The sequence below is a fragment of the Mustela lutreola genome, chromosome 10 (genome assembly GCF_030435805.1).
Source record: "Mustela lutreola isolate mMusLut2 chromosome 10, mMusLut2.pri, whole genome shotgun sequence".
Taxonomy (NCBI): Eukaryota; Metazoa; Chordata; class Mammalia; order Carnivora; family Mustelidae; genus Mustela; species Mustela lutreola.
The window spans coordinates 95501159-95525376 of NC_081299.1; the positions used below are offsets into that span (position 1 = coordinate 95501159).

The window sequence follows — 24218 nt, forward strand, 5'->3', positions numbered from 1 at the left end:
CCTCTAACTTATGATTTTGGCTTAGGTCATGATCTCATGGGTCCTGAGGTTGAGCCCCATGGTGGCTTCCTCACTCAGTAGGGAGTCTGCTTGAGATTTTCTTCCTCTGCTGCACAGTACCACCACAACCACCTCCCAACTCAATCATGTGCTTTTTCTCTCTCAAATAAATCATTTTTTAAAAAGAAAAGAAATATGGAAGAGAACACTCAAGCTAGAAGTTTGAAATAGCTGTTGTAAGTTAAAGAGATACAGTGACTGCCTTTTTTTTTTTTTTTTTTAATTTTAAGCTCTTTAGTAATGCCTGCTAATAGTACTAACTAGCACATACTACTTTTAAGAAAGAGTAAGAATTAAAGCTTTTGCAGAAGAGACCAAAATGATTATAGAATTTGGAACTTTACCATTTGAAAAAGGAAATAGGACTGCTTATTGAAAAAGAGGATGGGGGATGGAATAACTGTCTTCAAATATTTGAGGGATATAGACTTACAAAGAGGAATTCTTTTTATTCTGTTTAGCATCAGAGGACAGACCCAGTAAGTGTCCACTACAAAGAAATAGAGCGGTGTAAAGAACATTGTAACGATTAGGTTACCCAGAAATGGAATGGACTATTTTGTGAAGGTGAAGTTCAAAGAGCTTAGATGACCATATCTAGAGATATTTTTACACTGAATTTCCAGAAAAGAAACACCTACTACAATTCAGGTATCTGTTGTTGAATACTGACTTCACTATTTAAAACAAGACAAGACAAACCCAGCTATTTGTACAACATGACATAAGATTTGCTACATGGAAGTTAAGTGTATCTTTTTAACAAGTCTTTTATATTTGTCATCCTAGACTTCATAAAATAAGCTTTTATCATTTGTGGTTTGCAGATTTAGGATTTAGGACTTCTTTTTATTGTTTTAGGACTGCTAATCTGTTTTGTTTTATTCCTGTTATCTTTTGTTTACCTTTCCTATTGTTTATTTTTCATTTTCTAACTCTTGGTTGAATTGGTCAAGTGTTCTTTGCCTGTTTTTCCTCTAGTGATTTTTAAATTGTATGTAATCTCATTGTTTACATTGCATTTTTCACCTGTCTCGATTTACATTTTTTCGATGTATAAAGAGATTTGGTATCTTTTATTTTTTCCCCCTAAGTAAGGGAAAAACTTCAACATGCCTTTACTTTCCTTCCTAACTCCTCTCAAACCAATGTGGAGATAATCACAGACTTTTATTTCCAAGTTTTTGTACTTGTTTTACAGCAATAATTAGATTTCTAGCCACAATTTTTAATCATTTATCTGCTTGGCATGATTTCTTATTCTTATACCTTTTCTTGAATCATTTTCCCTTTTTTTGTTGGCATACCTAAATAAGTTTTGATTTTTTTTTGTCATTTAGTTCTAATTGCTTACTTTCCATTTTGATTTCTTCTTTGACCAGTGTATTATTTAGAATTGTATTTAACTTACAAATATTCTGTGTTTATGTAGTTATATTTTTATATTGATTTCTAGTTTGATTGCATTATGGTTAGAATACTCTGTGTGGTTTCAGTTCTTTGAAATTAGTTGAGCCCAGCATGGCCTTACTAGTAAATGGTCCAGGGACACCAGGCTGGCTCAGACGGTAGAGTGTGTGACTCTTGATCTTGGGGTTATAAGTTGGAGCCCCACATTGGGTGTGGAGACTACTTAAAAATAAAATCTTAGGAAAATAAAAAATAAAAAATATGGGGTGCCTGGGTGGCTCATTTGGTTAAGCATTTCACTCTTGGTTTCGGCTCAGGTCATGATCTCAGGGTCCTGGATTGAGCCCTGCTTCCGGGCTCAGCAGGGAGCCTTTTTGAGGATTCTCTCCCTCTCCTTCTGCCCCTCCTGCTGCTCACGGATGCATGCACTCTCTGTCTCTAAAATAAATAGACCTTTTTGAAAAATTAAAAAATAAAAATAAATGATCCACGTACACTTGAAACATGTGTTGGGGCACCTGGGTGGCTCAGTGGATTAAGCCTCTGCCTTTGGCTCAGGTTGTGGTCTCAGGGTCCTGAGATCGAGCCCCACATGGGTCTCTGTATTCAACAGGAGCCTGCTTCTGCCTCTCTCTGCCTGCATCACTGCCTGCTTGTGATCTCTCCTGTCAAATAAATAAACAAAATCTTTAAAGAAAAAAAAGAAAGAAAAAAAAAATGTGTCATTTGCAGTTGTTAGGTATAGTGTTCTATATATATATGACTCAGGTTAAGTTGATTCATTATTTGGTCAAATCTTATATGTATTATTACTGATTTTTTCTTCCTTTTCTGTCAGTTGCTGGAAGTTGTGTTAAAATCTAATCATGGCTGTGCATTTCTCTAGTTTTCCCTTTAGTTGTGTCACTTTTACATTATCTATTTTGCTTTGTGTTTTAATTTTCTTCCCTATTGAATATTTATTAATGTAATTACTGATACATTTGCATTGTCTGACATCTTTCCATTTATTTTCAGTTTTTCCATCTGTTCTTTGTTCCTTTATATCGTATTTTCTTCCTGCTATATTTTGTTATTAAACCATTTCAAACTATAGTGGCTTAAAGCAGTAACCATGTATTATCACCCATCAGTTTTCTAGAGTGTGGAAGTAAGGAGTGGCTCCGCTGGGTGGATCTGGCCTAAGGTTTCTTCTCAAGGTATTGCAGTCAGATGGTGGCTGTTTGTGATCATCTTAAATCTTTCTTATTCACAGATCTGTGGGTACTGAAACTGTGAGGGCTTCTCACATAATTCTTTCTCTCCCATTGGTCTCTCCAGAGTGGTGGCTTCAGGGCATTCTGACAGCTCTGGGCCCCATGGCATGGCTCCCAAAAGAGAGATCCAGAAGGAGGTTCTGGCCACCCTTCCTAGCATCAGAAGTCAGACAACATCACTTCTGCTATAATATGTTTAATAAATCTGCCCCTGATGTCATGAACACTGGGTATTAATACGCAACCAATGAATCACTGAACTCTGCATCTGAAACTAATAATACACTGTTAGTTAATTGTTGAATTTAAAATTAAAAAATAATAATCTTACCCATATTCAGAGGGAGGGGAATATATTTTTCTCTCTAGAAGCTTTTTAGGATTTTTGCCTTTACTTTCAGTTGTTTGAAATTTCAGCTCCTCTATGTCCAGTCGTGAATATCTTTTGTTGTTGTCATTATGTGTGGCATTCATTGAGCACTTTAAATCTGAAGATTACTAATTTTTTTAGTTTACCTTGGGAAATGTCTTTCTGTTATTTGGTTATTTTTCTATTATTTTTATTTTTTCTATTATTTCTTTTCTATTTATTATTTCTTCAATTTTTCTGTTTCTAGATATCCTGTCAGATAGCTGAGATTTGTCCTTCTTTCTTTCATACATTTCCATCTCTCTGTCCTTTTGTTCTGTACTCTTCGGATAGGTTCAGTATATTGCTTCACTGACTTGCTTTTTAGCTATATCCATTTTTTACTTCACCCCATACACTGATTTCTTTTCTGGTGATCATATATTTTATTTTCTAAATTTCTAGTGTATCTTTTGCATAGACTTGATAACTTCATACATTTCTTTAGGGATATTAATTTATTTTCCAGTGCTTTATAGGTCCTCTTAACGGTTTTCTTTGGGTTTTGTTCTTCTGTTTGTTGAATTCATTGCTTCTGTCAAATTGTTTTCCTCAAATCTGTGGTAGTTCTTCTTGAGAATCCCTGTTGACCTCTTACATGTTTAAGAACTTATCTCCTTTCATTATGGGAAGGCGTAGGAATGCTGTTGGGCAGAATGTGCCTTGTTTTAGACTGTGAAGACTAATTTATAAACTTCATTTGCAAGGATGTGATGTCTGATCACTTTATATACATCCTAAAGTATATCTTGAGAAGAACAAGTGCTAATCTTGAGAAGAACAAAAGAAGAAAGTGTCAAGGAAGAGATTCTTGCAATGAGATAATAATATGATTTCATGTGACAAAAAAAATTGAATCAGGGTCCTGGGATCTAGCCCCATATCTGGCTCTTTGCTCAGCAGGGAGCCTGCTTTCCCCCCACTTTTCTCCCTGGCTCTCTGCCTACTTGTGATATCTTTCTCTCTCTCTCTGTCAAATAAATAATCTTTAAAAAGTTGAATTTCTATTATGATGTATTATGAGAACACTGTTCTTTATTTTATTTTAAAAGATTTTATTTATTTATTGGACAGACAGAGATCACAAGTAGGCAGAGAGGCAGGCAGAGAGAGGAGGAAGCAGACTCCCTGCTAAGCAGAGAGCCCGATGTGGGGCTCTGGGGCTCCATCCCAGACCCTGGGATCATGACCTGAGCCTAAGGCAAAGGCTTTAACCCACTGAGCCACCCAGGTGCCCCTTTTGTTCTTTATTTTAAAAGATTAAATCTTACCATTATTTCTGTATTTACTGAACCACCACATCAGCATGTATGGTCAGTTATCAGTTTTAAAATATTCATGGCTTCTGGGGTGCTGGGTGGCTTAGTTGTTTGAGTGTCTGACTTTTGGTTTCAGCTTAGGTCCTGATCTTGGGGTCATGAAATAGAGCTCTGTTGGGCTTCAAGTTCAGAGGGGAGTCTGCCTCCTCTCTCCCTCCCTCCTTCTCTAAAATGTGTAAATAACTCTTTAAGACAAAATAAAATATTTATGGCTTCTGTAAGTATAATCAACAGTATAACTGCTTGTTAAGAAACTACCTTCAGTGTTCCTTAATGTAAAAAATTTTTTCTCCGAAATTTCTCATCACCACCAAATTTCCTTAAATGAATTTTGTTTTGTAGGTTCACTTGTGTAGGAGAAACTAATTCATCTTGTAATTAATTAGTTTACATATTTAAAAACTGAAACAACAAAATTGGGATTGATTTGTGTCATAAAGGCAATTGTGTTATTTTGTGAAATTTAGAAGTAGTTTTCCTTGAAGGAAGAATGAAAAAATTGTATTATAGCTCGGACTATAATGTTAGGAACTGAAGATTGACTTAAAATTTAAACATAGTGTAATGTTTATTCTTGTCCTCCCTATTTGTCAGGGAATCTTAACCAGAGTGAGAAATTTTCTGGTGCTGTGTTGGGAGTGCAGGGCATAAGAGATTTCCATAAAAAGGCATGGGATTTGCTTGGAAGAACATAGTGGTTTTCTAACTTGGCAGTAATGAGTTAGAACTAACTCCTTTCAAAAGAAAATATTAATCCACATTATTCCTTTTTGGGTATTTGTGTGTGTGTGTGTGTGTGTTTTCTTATCTGAGCTATATTATTTTTATATTTGCATGTATCTGTATGTGTATACATTCATGACCCAATGGTATTTATCAGTTATGAAGAAAATAATTTTCTGTACATATAGTATATATGAAAAAGCTTTGAGATTTGAATATCTTACTACTTGAGTTGAGGAACAGGGGCCAAATAGTTTGTTGTTGCAGAATACCTAAAATAATTTGGCTGTATCTGAGTGCTTTTCCCAAATTCCTTTGACCAAAGAGGCAATTTGGGGAATATAAATGAGCCTTGCTATATTAGGATTCCCTCATGAAAGATACACATTTTTGGATCAGATGATACATTTACATCTTGTTAAAATGACAGTGGTCCCCAGCTGAGAATCACCAGGGACCTGAGAACAAGATTACAGATGGCATAGATCTGTCTATATGTGTGTGTGTATGTATGCTCTTGTGTTTAATAATCAAGGTGTGTGTTTGTTTTTATTTTGTTTCCGTGGAAATAAGAGAACCACCTGATACAGATAGAGGTATAGTGTCCAGCACAAATCTCTCCCAAGTCACATTTTCCTCTGTTTTCCTGTCCATCTACATTGCAAAAATGTGGTCTTTTCTCAGGGCTCGATTCTTAGCTTTCTTCTGTTTTCACTGAATAAATTCTTGGTTGATCTCATCTGCTGTGGTTCCAACTCCTAACACTTCTTACAACAACTCCTAAGTCTGTACCCTCTAGCCCTTTGGTTTCTGCTGAGCTTCCAGACTTAAAGAGTTTTAAATACGCATACTACCTACTTTTCCCATAGGAATTTCAGACTTAATTTTGGGCAAGAAAATTAACTTTATTTTTTTTTTAATTTTTTATTAACATAATGTATTATTAGCCCCATGGGTCAAGGTCTGTGAATTGCCAGGTTTACACACTTCACAGCACTCACCATAGCACATAACTTCCCCAGTGTCCATAACCCCACCACCCTCTCCCTACCCCCCTCCCCCTGGCAACCCTCAGTTTGTTTTGTGAGATTAAGAGTCTCTTACGGTTTGTCTTCCTCCCGATCCCATCTTGTTTCATTTATTCTTTTCCTACCCCCAAACCCCCCACGTTGCATCTCCACTTCCTCATATCAGGGAGATCATATGATAGTTGTCTTTCTCTGATTGACTTATTTCGCTAAGCATAATATCCTCTAGTTCCATCCATGTCGTCGCAAATGGCAAGGTTTCATTTCTTTTGATGGCTGCATAGTATTCCATTATACACACACACACACACACACACACACACACACCACATCTTCTTTATCCATTCATCTTTGATGGACGTCTAGGTTCTTTCTATAGTTTGGCTATTGTAGACATTGCTGCTATAAACATTCGGGTGCACCTGCCCCTTCGGATCACTACATTTGTATCTTTAGGGTAAATACCCAGTAGTGAGACTGCTGGGTCATAGGGTAGCTCTATTTTCAACTTTTTGAGGAACCTCCAGAGTGGTTGCACCAGCTTGCATTCCCACCAACAGTGTAAGAGAGTTCCCCTTTCTCCACATCCTCGCCAGCATCTGTCATTTCCTGACTTGTTTATTTTAGCCATTCTGACTGGTGTGAGGTGGTATCTCATTGTGGTTTTGATTTGTATTTCCCTGATTGACTTTCTTTTTAAGCCTCCTTTTAGCCACCTAATTTGCCCTGAGTAGATACTTAGGAGTTATCCTTTATTCCTCTTCATTCCCCTAAATAATAATCTGTAACTAGCTACAGAGGCCTGTCAGTTTTACCTTCAGAAAACCACAGTCCCCTAATCAGTCCTAGTGCTGCTGCACAGGCCTGTGTCATTTTCCACCCGAGCTCTTTCAGTAGCTTCCTGACTATTCTCCCAGCCTCTGGTCTCTCCTCCAGTCCATTTTATATACTATGAACAGTTGTCTTTCCAGAATATACACCTGACTTAAAAAACAAAAAAACAAACAAAAAGAACACTGTTTTCAGAACTCCTGGGTGGTTTAGTTGATTAAGTGTCTGTCTTTGGCTCAGGTCACGATCCCAGGAAAGACCTTTATCCGGCTCTCTGCTTAGTGGGGAACCTGCTTCTCCCTCTCCCTTGCCTGCTACTCCCCCTGCTTGTGCTATCTCTCTCTGTCAAATAAATACATAAAATCTTTTTAAAAAGTCACTGTTTTCTCCCCCATTGCTTACTAGATCAATTATAGACTCTTTTACATGGTAAGTGCCTTTGCAGGCATAACCCAGTCTCCGAACCCTGCTCTGTTTTTCCATACCTTGCTTTTTAAACCCTGTTTTCTGGCCACACCCGGCTTTGTGGTAGTCCCTTGATCTTGTGAATTTAATGATCTAGAGTATTTCTTCAAGCTGTTTTCTCTGTTTCATGCCTTTTCCTCCTTACCTGGAAAATTCCTGTTCAGTTTTTCATTTAGTTCTTAGGTAACCTCCATGAAAAACTAAATCTGCTCTCTCCTCTGTTTCTTCTTCCTTCCCCAACCCTTTAATCTCTGCTCTGTAAAAGCTTTGTTCACATAATATTGTAATTACTTAGTTTTGCCTCCAACTGGAGCTCTGGGAAGATGGGAAACATACTTTCCATTTTTGTGTCCCTTGCACCTAATACAGAACTGGTACCTGGGAGATACTTTGTAATTGTTTTTGTTTTATTTCGGTTTGGTTTTATTTATTTATTTTTAACAAGATTTTATTTATTTATTCGACAGACACAAGTAGGCAGAGAGGCAGGCAGAGAGAGAGGAGGAAGCAGGCTCCCTGCCGAGCAGAGAGCCCGATGCGGGGCTCGATCCCAGGACTCTAGGATCATGACCTGAGCCAAAGGCAGAGGCTTTAACCCACTGAGCCACCCAGGCGCCCCTGTAATTGTTTTTTGATTCAGAATACCAGTCATACCTGCAGCCATGTCTGTTGGATAGTCTGCTATAATTCATCCTTACTATGTTTCTTAGCCAATAAATGCTGCTGGAACAAATTACCATAGACTGGGTGGCTTAAACAACAGACTGACTTCTCATAGTTCTAGAGGCTGGAAAGTCCAAGATCAAGCACTGGAAAATCAGGGGTCTGAGAAGGACCTGCTTCTTGACTTATAAGTAGGTGTCTATATCTTTACTTGGTGGAGAGTGAGAGAAGTAAGCTCTTGAACTCTTACAAGGGCACTAATCCAGTCATCTAATCTTCAACTAATCCTAATTATCTCCCACAGGCCCCACCTATTAATATCATCACACTGAGGGAACACAATCAGTTTATAAGATTATATATGTAACTGGTATTCTAAGAAATTTCCCTTTTTCCCCCATTGGATTTTCTTAAATTAATTCTATTGAACTACAGTTTACATGTAATAAAATGTCCCTTTTTCCTTCTTAAGCTTTAAAATTTTATTTATTTTTAAATTTTAATTCCAGTATAACATACAGAGCTGTATTAGTTTCCAGGTGTATAATGCAATGATTCAACAATTCTGTACATTCTGTGCTATTTTGATAAGTGTACTCTTAATCTCCTTTCCCTATTTCCCCCATCCTCCCACCCACCTCCCCTTGGAAACACCAGTTATCTGTATTTAAGAGTCTACTTTGTTTTTTTTCCTTTGTTCATTTATTTTGTTTTCTTAAATTCTACATATGAGTGAAATCATATGGTATTTCTCTTTCTCTGACTGACTTATTTCACTTAGCATTATACTTTCTAGATCCATTCATGTTGTTGGAAATGGCAAGATTTCATTCTTTTTTAAGACTAATATTCCATTCTCTACATATACCACATCTTCTGTATCCATTTATCTGTTGATGGACACTTCAATTGCTTCCATAATTTGGTTGTTGTAAATAATGCTGCCATAAACATGAGGGTGCACGTATCTTTTTGCGTTGGTGTTTTCATATTCTTTGGGTAAATACCCAGTAATGGAATTATGGTAATTTTGTTTTTAATTTTTTTGAAGAACCTCCATGTTGTTTTCCAGAGTGACTGCACCAGTTTTCATTCCCACTGAAAGTACATGAGGATTCCTAAAATGTACTTATTTTAAATGTGCAATTCATAAAGGAGGCTCCTGGGAGACTTGGTCAGTGAAGCATCTGCCTTCAGCTCAAGTCATGTTCTCAGGGTCCTGTGATGGAGTACCGCGTCTGGCTCATTGATCAGTGGGGAGTCTGCTTCTCCCTCTGTCTGTCCCCTGCCCACCCCCTGCTTGTGTGCTCTCTCTCTCTCTCAAGTAAAAAAATGAAAAATCTCCCAAAAAATATACAATTCAGTAAAATTTGATAAATGGAAATACCCATGTAACCAACACCATAGTCAAAGTACAGATCACTTCCATCACCCAGAAAAATTCCTTTCTGCTCCTCTGTAGTCATCCCTGCCTCACCACTGGCCCCAAGTAACTTTCTGGCACTGTAACTTAGTTTTGTCTTTTCTAGAGTTATATTATATAAGTGGAATCATATAGTGCTCCCTCTTTTGTGTATTTTGCTGAGTGGTTTTTGGGGATGTATTATCTTGTTGAATCTGTCAGTAGTTTATTCTTTTTCTTTAAATTAATGAGTATTAGTCCCTTGATTGCGTATACCACAATTTATCCATTCATTTCTTGGTGGATACTTGGGTTGTTTTTAAATTTTGGCTGTTATGAACAAAAATAAGAGTTCATTTTTCTTCTCGATTGAGTTGTTAAAAAAAACCTGTCTTTTACATACTGAATTACTTTTGCCCTCTCTTAAACAGTCCATTCCTGTGTAACAGATTAACACAACTCTTTCTGGATTTAAAGCAACATTCATCATTTATTGTCAGCTTCTGTGGACCAGCCTTTTGGGAGTGGCTTGCCTGGAAGGTTCTGGCTCATGGTCCCAGGAGACTGTAGTCCTCTGAATTAAAAGCTTGACTAATGGGCGCCTGGGTAGCCTCAGTTGGTTAAGCGACTGCCTTCAGCTCAGGTCATGATCCTGGAGTCCCAGGATCGGGTCCCACATTGGGCTCCCAGCTCCATGGGGAGTCTGCTTCTCCCTCTGACCTTCTCTCCTTTCATGCTCTCTCTCACTCTCTTTCTCAAATAAGTAAATAAAATCTTTAAAAAAAATAAAAAAAAAAAAGCTTAACTAATATACTTCTGAAGGGGGCTTATTCACATGTTTGGTAAAGTGTGCCAGCTGTTGGTAGGAGTCCTCAGTTCCTCCCCAGTTGGGCCTCTCTGAAGGGCTGCTGTTTAGATGTTCTCATGACATGGGGAGTGGCCGAGTGATACCAGAAACCATGGTACAAGCTGCAGTGCCTTTTAAAGGAGGTCACATATGGTCACTTTGCCATATTCTATTGGGATATGTGGTCACACACCCAATCTTAGGAAGAAACTACACAAGATATATGAAAACTGAGAGTGAACAGTATAAGTTATGAATACCAGGAGATCAGGATCCTTGGGGGGTTATCTTGAAGGATGGGTATGACAGTTGCTTTATCAAAATTGAACCAAAGATATATATGTGGTTTTATTTCTGGATTTAATTTGGTGTCACTGATCTGTTTGCCTTTTTGACAGTATAACAGTATCTTTATTACTGTAGGGCACTTGGGTGGCTCAGTGGGTTTAAACCTCTGCCTTTGGCTCAGGTCATGATCTCAGGGTCATGGGATCTAGCCCCGCATCAGGCTCTCTGCTCGGCAGGGAGCCTGCTTCCTCCTCTCTCTCTTTCTGCCTGCCTTCTGCCTACTTGTGATCTCTCTCTGTCAAATAAAAAAATAAATTCTTAAAAAAATATATCTTTATTACTGTAGTTTTATGTCTTAAAATCAGGTAGTGTAACACTTTTTCTTTTTCAGAACTCTATACTAAGTTATTTGCATTTTCAAAAAATGTTAGTCATCTTGTCAATTTTTACAAAAAGGAATCCTTCTGATTAGGATTGCATTGAATTGAAATGTTGGAATATTGTAATAGATGGTTTACATTTAATGTGATGGTGTGGTTGCCTTTTAATTCTGCTCCCCTGCTCTTTCTTCTTTTTTGCTTTGCTTTTCTATTTTTTCTGCTGGTTTGTTTTTGGTTTTTTGGGGGTGTTTTTGCTTGTTTTTTTTTTTTTGTTTTTGGTTTTTTGATGAATCAGTCTTTTTTCACTGGCTGCTCTGGGTTTTATACCATGCATCTTCAGCATCTGACAGTTTATCTTCAAATAATATTATACTACTCCAAATACACTGTAAGAACCTTGAGCAACAGGCTTCCAGTCCCCTTCCTTTTCTGTGCTATTATTGTGCTGTTACTTCTGTTTGTGGTGTAAAACCTTGTAGAACATTATTATTAGTTTGGCTTTAAGTAGTCAAAAGCTCTTGAAGATTTACTCTCATTTACCATTTCTGGTACTTTTTATTCCTTTTATAATCGTCATTCCTTTATGTAGATCCAAGTTTCCATCTGTTATCATTTTCTTCCACCTGAAGAACTTACTTTGTTTTTTTTAAATGGTACTGATGAAATTTTTTTCTAGCTTTTCTGTCTTCCTCCCTTCATTCCTTCTTCTGTTTCATTTCCTTTTCCTTCCTCCCTCCCTTTCTTTTCTATCTGAAAGAAAGCTTTATTTCACTTTCATTTTGGAAGGATAGATTCATTGTATTTAGCATTCTAGATTGACCATTTTTTTCTTTAAGCATTTTTTTGGGGAAAAATTTTATTTATGAGAGAGAGCATGCACGAGCATGCATAAGAGGTGGGGGGCGGGTGGAGCAGAAGGAAAGGGAGGAACAGACTCCACAGTGAGCACAGAGCCCAACACAGGGCTCAATCTTAAGACCCTGAGATCATGACCTTAACAGAAATCGGGAGTCTGATGCTTAGCCAACTGAGCCACGCAGGCACCCCTTCTTTAAGCATTAAAGATACTCCATTTCCTTCTGTCTTGCATAGCTTCTCAAGAAGTCTGAATCTTCTGGGATTTCTAGAAAATTGCCTGTTTTTCAACAAGGGGAACTTTCTTGACCAAATTTCCAATATTTCTCAGCACCCTAGAATTGTTCAGCTTATAGATCCCTACTTAGTCTTTGCCTTTATGTCATGGAGTCTCATCCTGCATGTTCTGCTTAATGTTTGGCCAGAGACTCAAGTGAACGTCTGTGCAGATTTCTGGAATTTTCTGTGCTTAACTGCCTCTTCTCTGATGCACATTTTGGTCTCTGCTTGAGTTCTTCCTCCCTATACCACAGTCTGAAAAGTTCCTCTAAACATAAAGGCACGGCAGATGTAGGCCTCACTTCATCTTGTTACAACACTCAGAGATCATAGTCCTCCTATACTGCTTATTGTCAGATGTCTGAAAACAGTTGTTTCACGTATTTTTTTCTGGTGTTTTAGCTGTTTACTGTGGAATAGAAAGTCCATTCTTACTTATTCCATCATGGCCTTTGGAAATTCTTACCTGCCATATTAGCTTTTAAGATAACTATGGAGATAAAAAATAAAGTTTATATTTCTTTCTTTCTTTTTTTTTTGCCTTTCTAGCAATTTGGGCCTTATGGAGCATATTGCTAATCCCTACTTATAGAGTTTTAGCAGTTTCATTAATATCCCTTTCATATCCTAATAATTTTCAAGTAACATTTTACATGGTTCAGCTATAATAGAATAATGAACAAAGTAATATATAATTACTATATGTTATTTTAAGTAAATAAAATAGCATATACATTAATGCTAATGAGTGAACTTTTCAAAAAAGTGTGTTAAGTCATTTAAACAACAGCTTTGTAAAGAATTAGGTTTGTGATTGTTGTTATAAGACAGCTACTAGTTTTAACCCACTGAGCCACCCAGGCACCCCAAGACAACTACTAGTTTTAATCACCTTATTTTCTGGTCAAACACTCTGACAAGTAACATGAAAAGGCCCTAAGGATGACTGATGCCTAGTCAAAGGTGATCTTTAATGAATTAAAATGCCTGGCAGTGGTTCTGTAAACTTAGCTTAGAATCTGCATGGTTTTACTGTATTCCTCTGTTCCCCTTAATAGCCTTAAGGGAAAAAACAAACAAAAAACAAAATACATTATATATTTCATGTAACAGTTGCACATTCTTAGGCTATTCTTGGCAAGTTTATTAATCTTTAGATTTTTGTTTTTTTTCCCCAGATTGTCAGTATTTAAACAGACCACATCATGCGTGAGTACAAGCTAGTGGTCCTTGGTTCAGGAGGCGTGGGGAAGTCTGCTCTGGTAAGTTAGCCACTTAACTCTAACTTAATTAGTATAATATAAGAAGAACATTGATATTTGCTTGTCTTGGACTTTTAGTCATTAGTGAGAAAAGGTGGCAGTATTTTTTATATGCCTAGTATTTGGCCCACAGGGGACAAAGATTCATTCAGTAACCACAGATGTGTAGCTTACAATGGTGCCTCATTCAGTCTTTCCCTTAAGCAAATATTTACTGACTGCCTACCATGTGCTTAGCACTCTATGACTGTAATTCAAAGAGGAATAAGATTGTTCTCATTTTTTAAGGAACTTATATTCCAGTGGGGGAATACTGATTATTTCAGATACTAGTGAAGTAAGTCCTACCCTACTTCCACCCTAGACTTAAGTGAAATGAAGTTATTTTTTGTAGACATGCTGTATTTATTTAGTAGATATTCATTGAGCTTCTATACTGTCAGACTTTAGGGTGACAATAATGAACAAAAACAGTCACAGTCCCTCAGAGCTTACCATGTAGTGGAAGAGATATAGTAATTACAAAGTTAAATGAAGAACTACCTCATTATAATTGTGAAAGAGATACTTTGAAAGAAAAGTACAGACTGTTAAGAGAGACTGCTATGACAAATGAACCTCAGTTCGCATTTGAACAACTAAGAATGGGTCCCAGGTGCTGTGGCATGAGTGAACTGGAAGGCAAGTAGAGGGAAATGAAGTGAGAAGCGGGGACCACATCATGACTTGAAGGCCATATAAAAACTTGACACTTACTCCTAATGTTGTGAGAACCCATTGAAAGTGTTTTTGTTTTTGTTTTTTTTCAGGGGCTGAGAGGTGGGAGGGGTGTTGACAGGATTAGACACATGTTTTAAAGAGAATACTTTGTTCAATGTGGAGTGATTTAGAAGAGAAACTGAGTGGACACGCGAGACCAGTTGGGAGTTAATGCTGAACCCCAGATTATTTGTGGAACCTTATATTGGGCCTGTGGCAGTGAAGGAGAGAAGAGTAGATGTTTTGAGAATTAAATAACTTGGTGCTGGATTGGTGTGAGGACCAGGAGAGAAGGAATTGTTGAGGATGATTCCCAAAGTTCTAGTTGTTGAACTACTAATTTTATGGATGGATCATTTAAGTAAAAGCGAAATACTGGAGAATGAGTAGATCTGAAAGTAAAAATCAAAAGTCTTGTCAAATTTGGTTATGTGAGATGTTAAAGTAAATACATCAAATAAGTCATTAGTTCCTCAAGATAATAACCTTAAAAGGGACTTAAATGATTTGGGGCACCATGTATATATCAGCAGTATTTAATTTCATGAGAATTATGTTACTTTTAAATTTAGTACCTGTAAATTAGTACCTCTGTGGTGAATGAGAATATCTGTCATTTTAGATGCATATATTCAGGGCACCTGGCTGGCTCAGTTGGAAGAGCATGTGACTCTTGATCGTGGGGTTTTGAGTTTGAGCCCCACACTGGGTGTACAGATTACTTAAATTTAAAAAACAAAAACAAAAACTTAAAAAACTAAATGTATATAACTTTAATTCAGCAAGTCTCTTGAAATTTCACATAAAAGTTCATATATACAGAATAACATGGTCAAGATTATCGATTGCAACATTCCTTACAGTGGTAAGAGTTTGGAAACAACCTAAATGTCTACCAGTAAGGGTTGGTTAAAAGTAAGTTTTTAATGCATATTTTGAGTAGAATAATATATAACTATTAAAAAGAATGCAGCAGCTCTGTATATACTGATATATAGTGATATCTAAGATGTATTACTTAGGAGGCAAGAAGGTACCACACAGTGCAGATGATCATTTGATAACAAAGAAAAAGGGAGGGTGAGAAGTAAGATAGTATAAAATGTAGATACAGACCATCTCTGCAAGGTTAAATAAACTATACTGGTTACTTGGGGGTAGAATTGGATAATTGGGAACAAAGGTGATAGATAGGGTTGGTTACCACTGCATACTCTTTTGTGTCTTTTGTATTTTATCCTGTGCCTATGGTATTAACTTTAAAAAAAAAAAAAAAAAAAGCCATAGGAATAAGTGAAGTTGTCAAGGGAGAGATTAGAGAAAGAACAACTCAGGACTGAGCTCTGAATACCTCTCAACCTTTAAAGAGTAGATAGGATTGAAGGATCCAGCATAGAAGAGTACATCTTATACTTGAATGTAAGGAAAGCATCTTTACTTGACTCCCCAGGAGTCAGGTAAAGGAGAGAGGAAAGAGATGATACAGAAACACAGAGGTAGCTGGATTTGATCAAAGCAAGCTTCAGTAAGGCAATAGTGCCATAACTGTGCTGGGGTAGGTTGTGTAGTGAGTGAGTGCTGAAGAAACAGAACCATGATTGGAGACAGGTGAAGTCTGATTATCAGAGGGAGCAGAGAGAGGGGGGTGAAGCTGGAGGAGTAGTGGAGTTAAGGGAAATTTTTATTTCTCAGTGGGAGATGGTAGAGCAAATGTTTGTGTGCTGGAGGCAGTAATCCCCTGGAAAGGGCAATGGTGATATTGGAGAGGAAGGGAGTAATTGTTACAGTTGTCAAAAGTTCAAGAAATAACAGAAGTAAAATTAAAGAGTCATTGAAGTAACAATCAGTAAGTTCATTGTGCACACACCAAAAAGACAGTTTGCAAACCGGGAAACTTCAAACCAGAACATGGAATGAGTCTCAGGGGTATATTGTTATAATAAAGCAGCTTATAGAGTGAGAAAGCAGTGACTCTTCAGTGACTGGTTATCATGATAGAATTTTCTTTAAATGATAGAGAATTGGTTAGTGGTTACCTCTTATCAACCTTGGCAAACTGTATGTTTTGCTTTTGATTTCCAGAGGCATAAGCAAGAAATGACCTCCAGATCAATTTAGCTTTGCTAAATAAGCTAAATTAAGCTTTGTTTACATGACTAAACTGGTTTTATCTGCTCAGGGAATTTTCAGACTTGTCTCTGATTTTGATTTTAACACGGAAAGGACCAGTAGGTAAAGAAGGTAAAGGAGGACTTTTATAAAATAAAAGTCGGTATCATTGAATGAGATGTCCCTGAGAACTGAGATGAGATTCAGAGAAATAATGAAAGCTTGCTTTATGAAGAAGGAAGTGAAAGGTGGGAGATTGTTTTTTATTTGTGCTAGTCTCTAACAACGGGCTTATAGAAAGCACTGAGATTCTCATACCAGCTTCTGCATCTAGTGTCTAGCTATAGCATATGTTATATACCCTTTGGAAAAACACAGTAAATTTATGAGGAAAGCAACTATGTCAAGGTATAATGAAGACAGTAGGTTTTTCCCTAAATATCTGCTCTGGACCACATTTTGAAAACCTCTGTTCTGGTATAAGCATATTAGGAAATTTTCTACGATCGAATTCTACATAGTACTAAGATGATGAGGTGATAAAATGCTTGATAAAAATAATGAATAAAGTTTTTGGTATAATTATATCCTGAGTCCCCTTTGAAGAACAGGAGCTTAGTAAGAGGAAGAAGTTTGAAGTTTACTATATTCCAGTTAATGTGTTTAGCTCAAGCTAAAATAGTGCATAATTTAAGTGTTGGTGACCTCAGGCCACATTCTTACCCTTCCTTCCTTTTATGTGGCAGTGTACCAGACCCTATTTTAAAGTTGTCCAGGCAGTATTTCACAACCATCTTCAGTACTTCTTTTTATTTACCAAATGATAAGATACCTAGTGTGAAGTCTGTGTTTTTAGAAATCTTAGAGGGAGAAGTAGGTAATCTGGAAAAGATGAGTAAGCAGTATTTCCAATGAAAAAAGTAAGGCTTCGGAAGCAAAAAGGTTGTATATTTGGAATCTCAGCTGGCAGATGGGAAAAATAACTACTTCTAGGGAAAACATAGAACTTGGATATGACTATAAATTTAGTAAATTCGGTACTTTTAAATTTCCTTTTCTCTTTTCCCCCACAATGAGACTGTTTTAAGATTTTGGAAGATTTAGAACCTTTTGTCTCATTCCTTTAAAAGCATGAAATAAAAGTTACTATGGATACATAAAGAGGTATTAGGAGTTTAAATACTAGTAAATTTTCATTTTTTTCATTAATTAGGATCTGTGACCTTATTTGTATCTTTGTTGTGTTTTGAAACAATATAGTAATTATTTCACAGTGGGAGTTGGCTGCAACATTGCTGACAGCCTTTAACATGACCATCTCCTTTCTCAATGTGCCCACTTAGGTATGGGTGTATCCTTGTATTGAAAAATAATGAGACCATACATCTGCATATTTACCCAAAATTTTCACGTAATTTCATTTAGTCTTTATCATTTTATAATGGTATAAGTATCATTATGGAAGAGTTGATTTTTCTTTTAAGTACTTAACTTTTCTTTGCTCTTTTTTTTTTCTAGACAGTTCAGTTTGTTCAGGGAATTTTTGTTGAAAAATATGACCCAACGATAGAAGATTCTTACAGAAAGGTAAAATGTGAAACTTGTGTACACATGCTTACAAATAGTTCCTTAGGACTTTAAAACTTGATCCACAGAATTGCTTTTTAAAAATCTTTTTTTGCAAAGTGATATAAATCTTCTGTAACTGTTTTTAAAAGTTTTACCAGGACAGAATATTTCTCATAAAATACTACTTAGCTACAGAGAGCTCTGTGTTCTGTTACTGATTAGTAATCTGTTCTTTAGTGTACACATTGTCCTGGTAGAGGGTATTTTTAATGTAGACTAGGTATATTTTTGACAACTCTTTTTGTGAAAATTAAGATCGTTTTTATGCTTGAATTTAACCAGTGACCAAAAGTTTTTATTTTGGTTTAGTTTCATAATAACTTCAAGAGATTTTAGACTATATATCTTAAGACAATAAGAAATTTGATATTGAGTTCTGTATGATACTATAATGGTAGATACATGTCATTACACATTTTCCCAACCCATAGAATATACAACACCAAGAGTAAACCCATAAAGTAGACTATGGGCTTTGCATAATAATGATGTTTCTACGTAGGTTCGCTAAATGTAATACATGTACCAGTCTGGTGTAGGAGGCTGATGGTAGGAGAGGCTAGTGGCGAGTAGGAGAAGGGTATATGGAAACACTGTATTTTCTGTTCAGTTTTATTGTGACTCTAATGCCAGAGTTCTAAAACATAAAGATTATTCAAAGGAAAAAAATTAGTCTTGACCAAAAAATACTATTTTATTTCATTTTAGTCTAGCATTATGGGAAATTTTCATAATTTTATTTCCCAAGTATGTTAAGGAGGGAAGCAGAGAATTAAACCTTTCAACTAATAGGAAAGGATTACTTTGTTAGATGTTGTAGAATTTACCTTTAGTGGTGTCATAAGTTTTGTTAAATTATATAAGCTCATCTAGCCATACTAGCAGAGCAGTTTTGCTATCTGCAAATTGGAAATAAAATTGTGTTCTAGGTACATGGAAAAACTACAGACCTAACTCATTATTCATTTGAGCATGCGCACTTCCTGATTGATTGCGCAGGTCCCCACAGGAGTCCTGTAAGTGGTGCCACAGTGGCTTTGTAGCACTGCTCATGGTGCTTCTCAGCAATCCCTGAGCTGACACAGAAGCATTGAAAATAGGCCTTATGTCAATATGTTTATTTTTAGAAGGCAATGTTTCAGTACTAAAATTGCCCCCCAAGACGCTGCTGGCTAAGCTGTAACTACAAACGGATCTGTACCTAGAATGTTGGAGATTGGACACTTTTCTTGGTTACTTCTTTATTTAAAATGTTCAACAAGGTTCATAGTTGATACTTTCGTTAGGCCAACCTTCTCTTACTTTATAAAACACTGAGGAGATACAATTTCATTATAATATAAATTTAGAATATAAAATTTCACCTAATGCACATAGCTCTTCCAAAGGCATACCTTTTTTTTAAAGTCTCATTGAGGACTGTGTGAGTTCAGTGTTAACTCATTTTAGCACCTCTGCATTCCCCTTATCTCTTAAAATTTTTCTGTGTATTTAATCTGGGGCATATTTTGGTAAAACTTTAGTAGTTGGAACGTGATAAATTGGCAGAATTTTCTTTAAAATCTTGTCTGCATTTTGAGCTAGTTAATACATTTGTGCTTTGTTTTCTTTGAAGATAATATATACATAATTTTCTATATTTTAAAATTTCTATTAGAACTGTTGCAGTTTTTCTTAAATGAGAGGATATGACTATTGCCTTATAATAGCAAAAATCATTACTCAGTTTATAGTGGTCAGAAAATATCTAAACTCAGCATTAACAGTCCTGGCTTCTGTAGTATTAATAGAACATGCTTGAGACCTCCTGTTCTTTATTATAGTACCAAGTTAAATCTCAGCCAGTATAGCAAATTCCTAGAGAAAAGGCTTTGTAGTTGTTAATAGGTACTTGGAGTGAAGAGGTGGCAGGAAATTAGACTGACGTTTTGATTTTGATATTACTCTTTATTTTTCCTTCCTTCCCCAACAGCAAGTTGAAGTAGATTGCCAACAGTGTATGCTTGAAATCCTGGACACAGCAGGAACAGTAAGGATGTTTTCTCTTTTTCTGATAGATTTTAGTTGGTGAGCAGGTTTTATCATCTGAATAATTCCTCTGAGTAAAAGTAATTGTTCTGATTAAGAACTAATTATCTAAAAGTAGAGTTTCTTAAATTTTCTTATGTGCTTCCAGCCATCTGTGCTGTACTTCATACCCACATACTACTCTTAACATTGTGTCGAGTTCGCCTACAGAATGTGTACATTGCTTATCTTCTCTCTATATTGAGGTAAAGGATTACCCTATCACTGCTTTTTTAAAAAGGGGGAGGGGTATTTTAAATCCAGAATTTTAGTTAAAATAGGCATTTCTCTGAATTTCTATAAGATTTTGTCTCTTGGCACCGTAGTCATTAATTTTTATCAAAATTGGTTTTGCCTTTTATTAGTATTTTAACATCTCAAGGGGCTGTTGACAGATACATGTTTTCTGACAAAAATCTTTAGGATTATTTTGAGCCTCATTTTTCTCAACTTTAAATGACTGCTGTATGATGACATTAGTATTTCATAGGGTTCTTCTGATGATCAAATGAGATAGTGATTATAAATCCCTTGGCACAAGTGATATATAGTTATATATATGAGCTCCAGGTGTTTTCATTGCCTTCATTTGTCATCTCCTTGATAATTTTGTTATTAATTACTGATGATTTCCTGTTATACTGCCATAAATGCACATGTTAAGTGATTTTTCTTTTTTTTCCATATATGTAGACTTCACCTATTGGGCAGTTCTCAGCTTTAGAATAGATGGTATTCTTTAATGTTGTAAGTTGTTTAAAATTTAGCACAAATTTTCCATGTAATTTTATAAAAAATAATGAGAAAGTTTCATGTCATTAGGAAAACCCTTTAAGTAGACTGGAGCAGTTGTAGTGCTAATGATACTGTATTTTTCCATTCTTTTGTGGGAAAATAGATCTTGATTCCAGTAGGAAGCTTGGGATCATTAGAACTACATCTTTCTTATATCTGTTGACCCAAAATATCTCCCCCTTTTGCCATTCCAACCCCCCTATTTCCTTAGCTTCTGAATCAGCAGTCATTCCCCTCCGTTTCCAGATATGCTAAGAGTTAAAGAGCACTTTTCTCCTTTTTCCATTCATCATCTCCACAAGTGTGAAGGAGGTCTTTGTTCTTCTTGTCCAAATTAAGGAATTTCTTCCCTACCATAGAGATCTTTTCTTTGGGCCTTTAAATATCTTGTCATTCTCCCTCCCAGTGCTCAATGTACTGGGTCATAGTTGCCTGTTCAGTTGTCTGTGTCCCCAGGGCCTTCCATAAAGCTTGGAAAGTAGTTGATCCTCATTAATTGTGTCCCAGATCACTCCTTATTCCTTGAAGATTTTTGCTCATTCTCTTCATCACTGCTTCAGTCAGAATTCTTGGCGATTTTAAAATTCAAATAAAATCTGTATGGATATTATAGATGATCCATTTGCTCAGCCTACCAGTTTATTGACCTCCATACTGCTTCAGCCATTCCTGCCCATGGTCTTACGTAGACTATATGATTACCAATAACAGACTGTATGAATACTACCTTCATCTTACTTTTAGGTATGCTATTCTCCGCCTCTTGTTGTTTTATCTCACTTCCTTTTATACTTTAAGCTTCGCTGGAACCTTCAGTCCATGTATCCCACCATCTCTGATTGTCCTCATATCCTGACCCCCTCTTTACATAGCTTCAAATCCATGGCCTGATCATTATGATCAGTCCTCTGAATATATCCTCAACTCCCTGGGACTTTTCAGCAACCTCCAATTCAGTTGATCACTATCCTCTATAAAAATTGTATTCCTTTGGCTTCCAGGAACCAACATTTGCTTGGTTTTCTCCATCATTGGTTATTCCTAAATCTCCTTTCCTGATTTGTCTTCATCTTTCCAACCCCTTAATGTTGGAGGGCCTCAGGATTCAGTACTTGGACTTCTCTTTTCTAACAGTACTTTCTTGGAGGTCATCTTTATTAGCGTCAGAATAATTTAATTAGGATCTATATGTAAAAAGGAATTATATACAGTTTCCTAAACCACAGAGAAACCATGGTATAACATGATAAGGTGGTTAAGATCTCCCTTCTAATTCCTTAGTTCATTGTCATTGCTTCTAGTTGTGTTAAGTAGGGAACAGGAACATCTACCTCAAAGTTTCTAAAAACTGTGTAATAGGTCTTATATTCTTGTCATGAGAAGAACATGTAAGAAAAAATTCAGTAGCTTATATATGATTATTCAGATTTAAATTGTTCCATTGTACATTCAAGAAATCATACTTATAATTGTACATTTTTTATTACAGGAACAATTTACAGCAATGAGGGATTTGTATATGAAGAATGGCCAAGGGTTTGCACTAGTATATTCTATTACAGCTCAGTCCACGTTTAATGACTTACAGGACCTGAGGGAACAGATTTTACGGGTTAAGGACACAGAAGATGTAAGTATTTTTCTATTTGTTTTAAAGATTGTATTTATTTATTTGAGAGAGAAAGAGCACGAGCAGAGGGGGAAAGGGAAAAAGCAGACTCCCTGCTGAGCAGAGAGCCCATGGGGTTCGATCCCAGGACCCCAAGATTATAACTTGAGCCAAAGGCAGATGCTCAACCGACCAAGCCACCCAAGTGCCCCTATTCTTCTCACTGTAAGACATATCTCTCTGTGTCCAAATGAAAAGTGTCTCGTTTTCTATTAAGAGGATTTGGAAGGTAGCTACCACATCTCTAAAGTCATGATCAAAAAAATTTTACAACTTTCTAAATTTACCTACAAATTATATGCTAAGATAGAGGGCATGTATGATAAAGTGTTCATTGTGCTGTTTGTTAATAAGTGCAGTAGGGAAGGAAGAGGAGTCAGAGTACTTGGTAGAAGTGGGACTTGAGTTGAGCTTTGAAAGGTGGTAGTTATGTTTCAGAAACAGTGTTCAAAGAACATTAGTAAGAGCCATAATGGTATTTTCCACTTCTATAATTCTCTTGGTATAGTTTGTACTTACAGTTTTTTTCCTTTGAATTATTTTGAAGATTTTAATTCACTGGGTTTTGTATTTTTTAATTTTATTTTTGTTGCAGAATTCTTGTCTTATTTAATGAATAACATCATTGCTGTTGTGCTTTTTTGCAAGGATGAAATTATATTTTATATGTTTACCTCACTTTTGAACTACAGAGTTCCTTTTCAGTTGTATAAATTGGGATATAAAATTTCATTTGTACCTTTCTTTCTGTTTTTGCATGTTTTTTCTCATTATTAATGGGAACATATGTACCTGCTCAGGACCTTAACTTTGGGTAATCCTGTAGGCAGGAGAGATTTCTATCAAATGACTCAAGATCATCCATAACCTAGTGAATACTTCTTTTCCTTCTCATGAGTAATTTATCAAAGAGACTTCTGTTTTCATAGGCAATTACATGCAAATCACTGAACTCTGATAATGTTAATCTCTTCATCTCGTGTCATAATTTAAAAAGATGGACTTGTAGATGTCTAGTATGCCATCTAACATAATTGCCTGGTTTAAGTACAAGATCCACCATGTCCCTTAAATCCTTTCTTTGTGTATAGTGCCCATCACCTCACAAATGACTCTTCTGTGGACACCTTTTATCTAAGGATGTTATACAGTTTGTTAGCAACTTGTTTTATTGCAAATAGGGGCTGCATTTCTGATACGGGGGAAAAGGGAGGGCATAGCTGCTTTGTGGCTCTATTTTAATTGTTATTGCTTCTTAATATCTCACCTAAACTGGTCTTCAGATCTAATGTCAAATATAGAAGTAGAGTTTGTTGCCTTGTTGGTCTTGCCAACTACTTTTGGAACCTGTTGGACCTGGGAGATGAAGTACTTAAACCACAGTTAGGCCCAATGAATACATTCTTCTCTGCATTGCAGGAGGTTCCTTTTTCTTCAGATTTTTATACTTGGAATTCAACTATATTATTAGTAGTCCACATGAGAATTATACCATTATATCCTTAAAATAATTTAGCTACTGAGCATAGTAGCATCTCTTCCATACTTTTTCTGTCTCTTCCTGTTCTATCTACTTTCTTTCTCCCAATATGCATACATAGAATTTTTTAAGCACTTGGTGAAGCTTATTGTCCTAACTAATAGATTTCAGTTGATGACAGGTAGTTACTTACTTAAAAGTTACTAAGGAACAAGTATGCTAGTGCTCATATT

General features: G+C 36.3%; 1 protein-coding gene across 7 annotated transcripts in view; it reads left to right on the plus strand.

Annotated features, from left to right (window-relative positions):
• Window positions 1–24218, plus strand: part of RAP1A (RAP1A, member of RAS oncogene family) — a 78446-nt gene that overhangs the window by 44954 nt on the left and 9274 nt on the right. For all 7 annotated transcript variants that reach the window (XM_059137675.1, XM_059137676.1, XM_059137673.1 and 4 more), the window contains 4 exons: window positions 13394–13477; window positions 17864–17932; window positions 19947–20003; window positions 22326–22466. In XM_059137675.1, the coding sequence (XP_058993658.1) occupies window positions 13421–13477; window positions 17864–17932; window positions 19947–20003; window positions 22326–22466 (324 nt within the window). In that variant the 5' untranslated portion in view covers window positions 13394–13420. The remainder of the gene's footprint in view (window positions 1–13393; window positions 13478–17863; window positions 17933–19946; window positions 20004–22325; window positions 22467–24218) is intronic.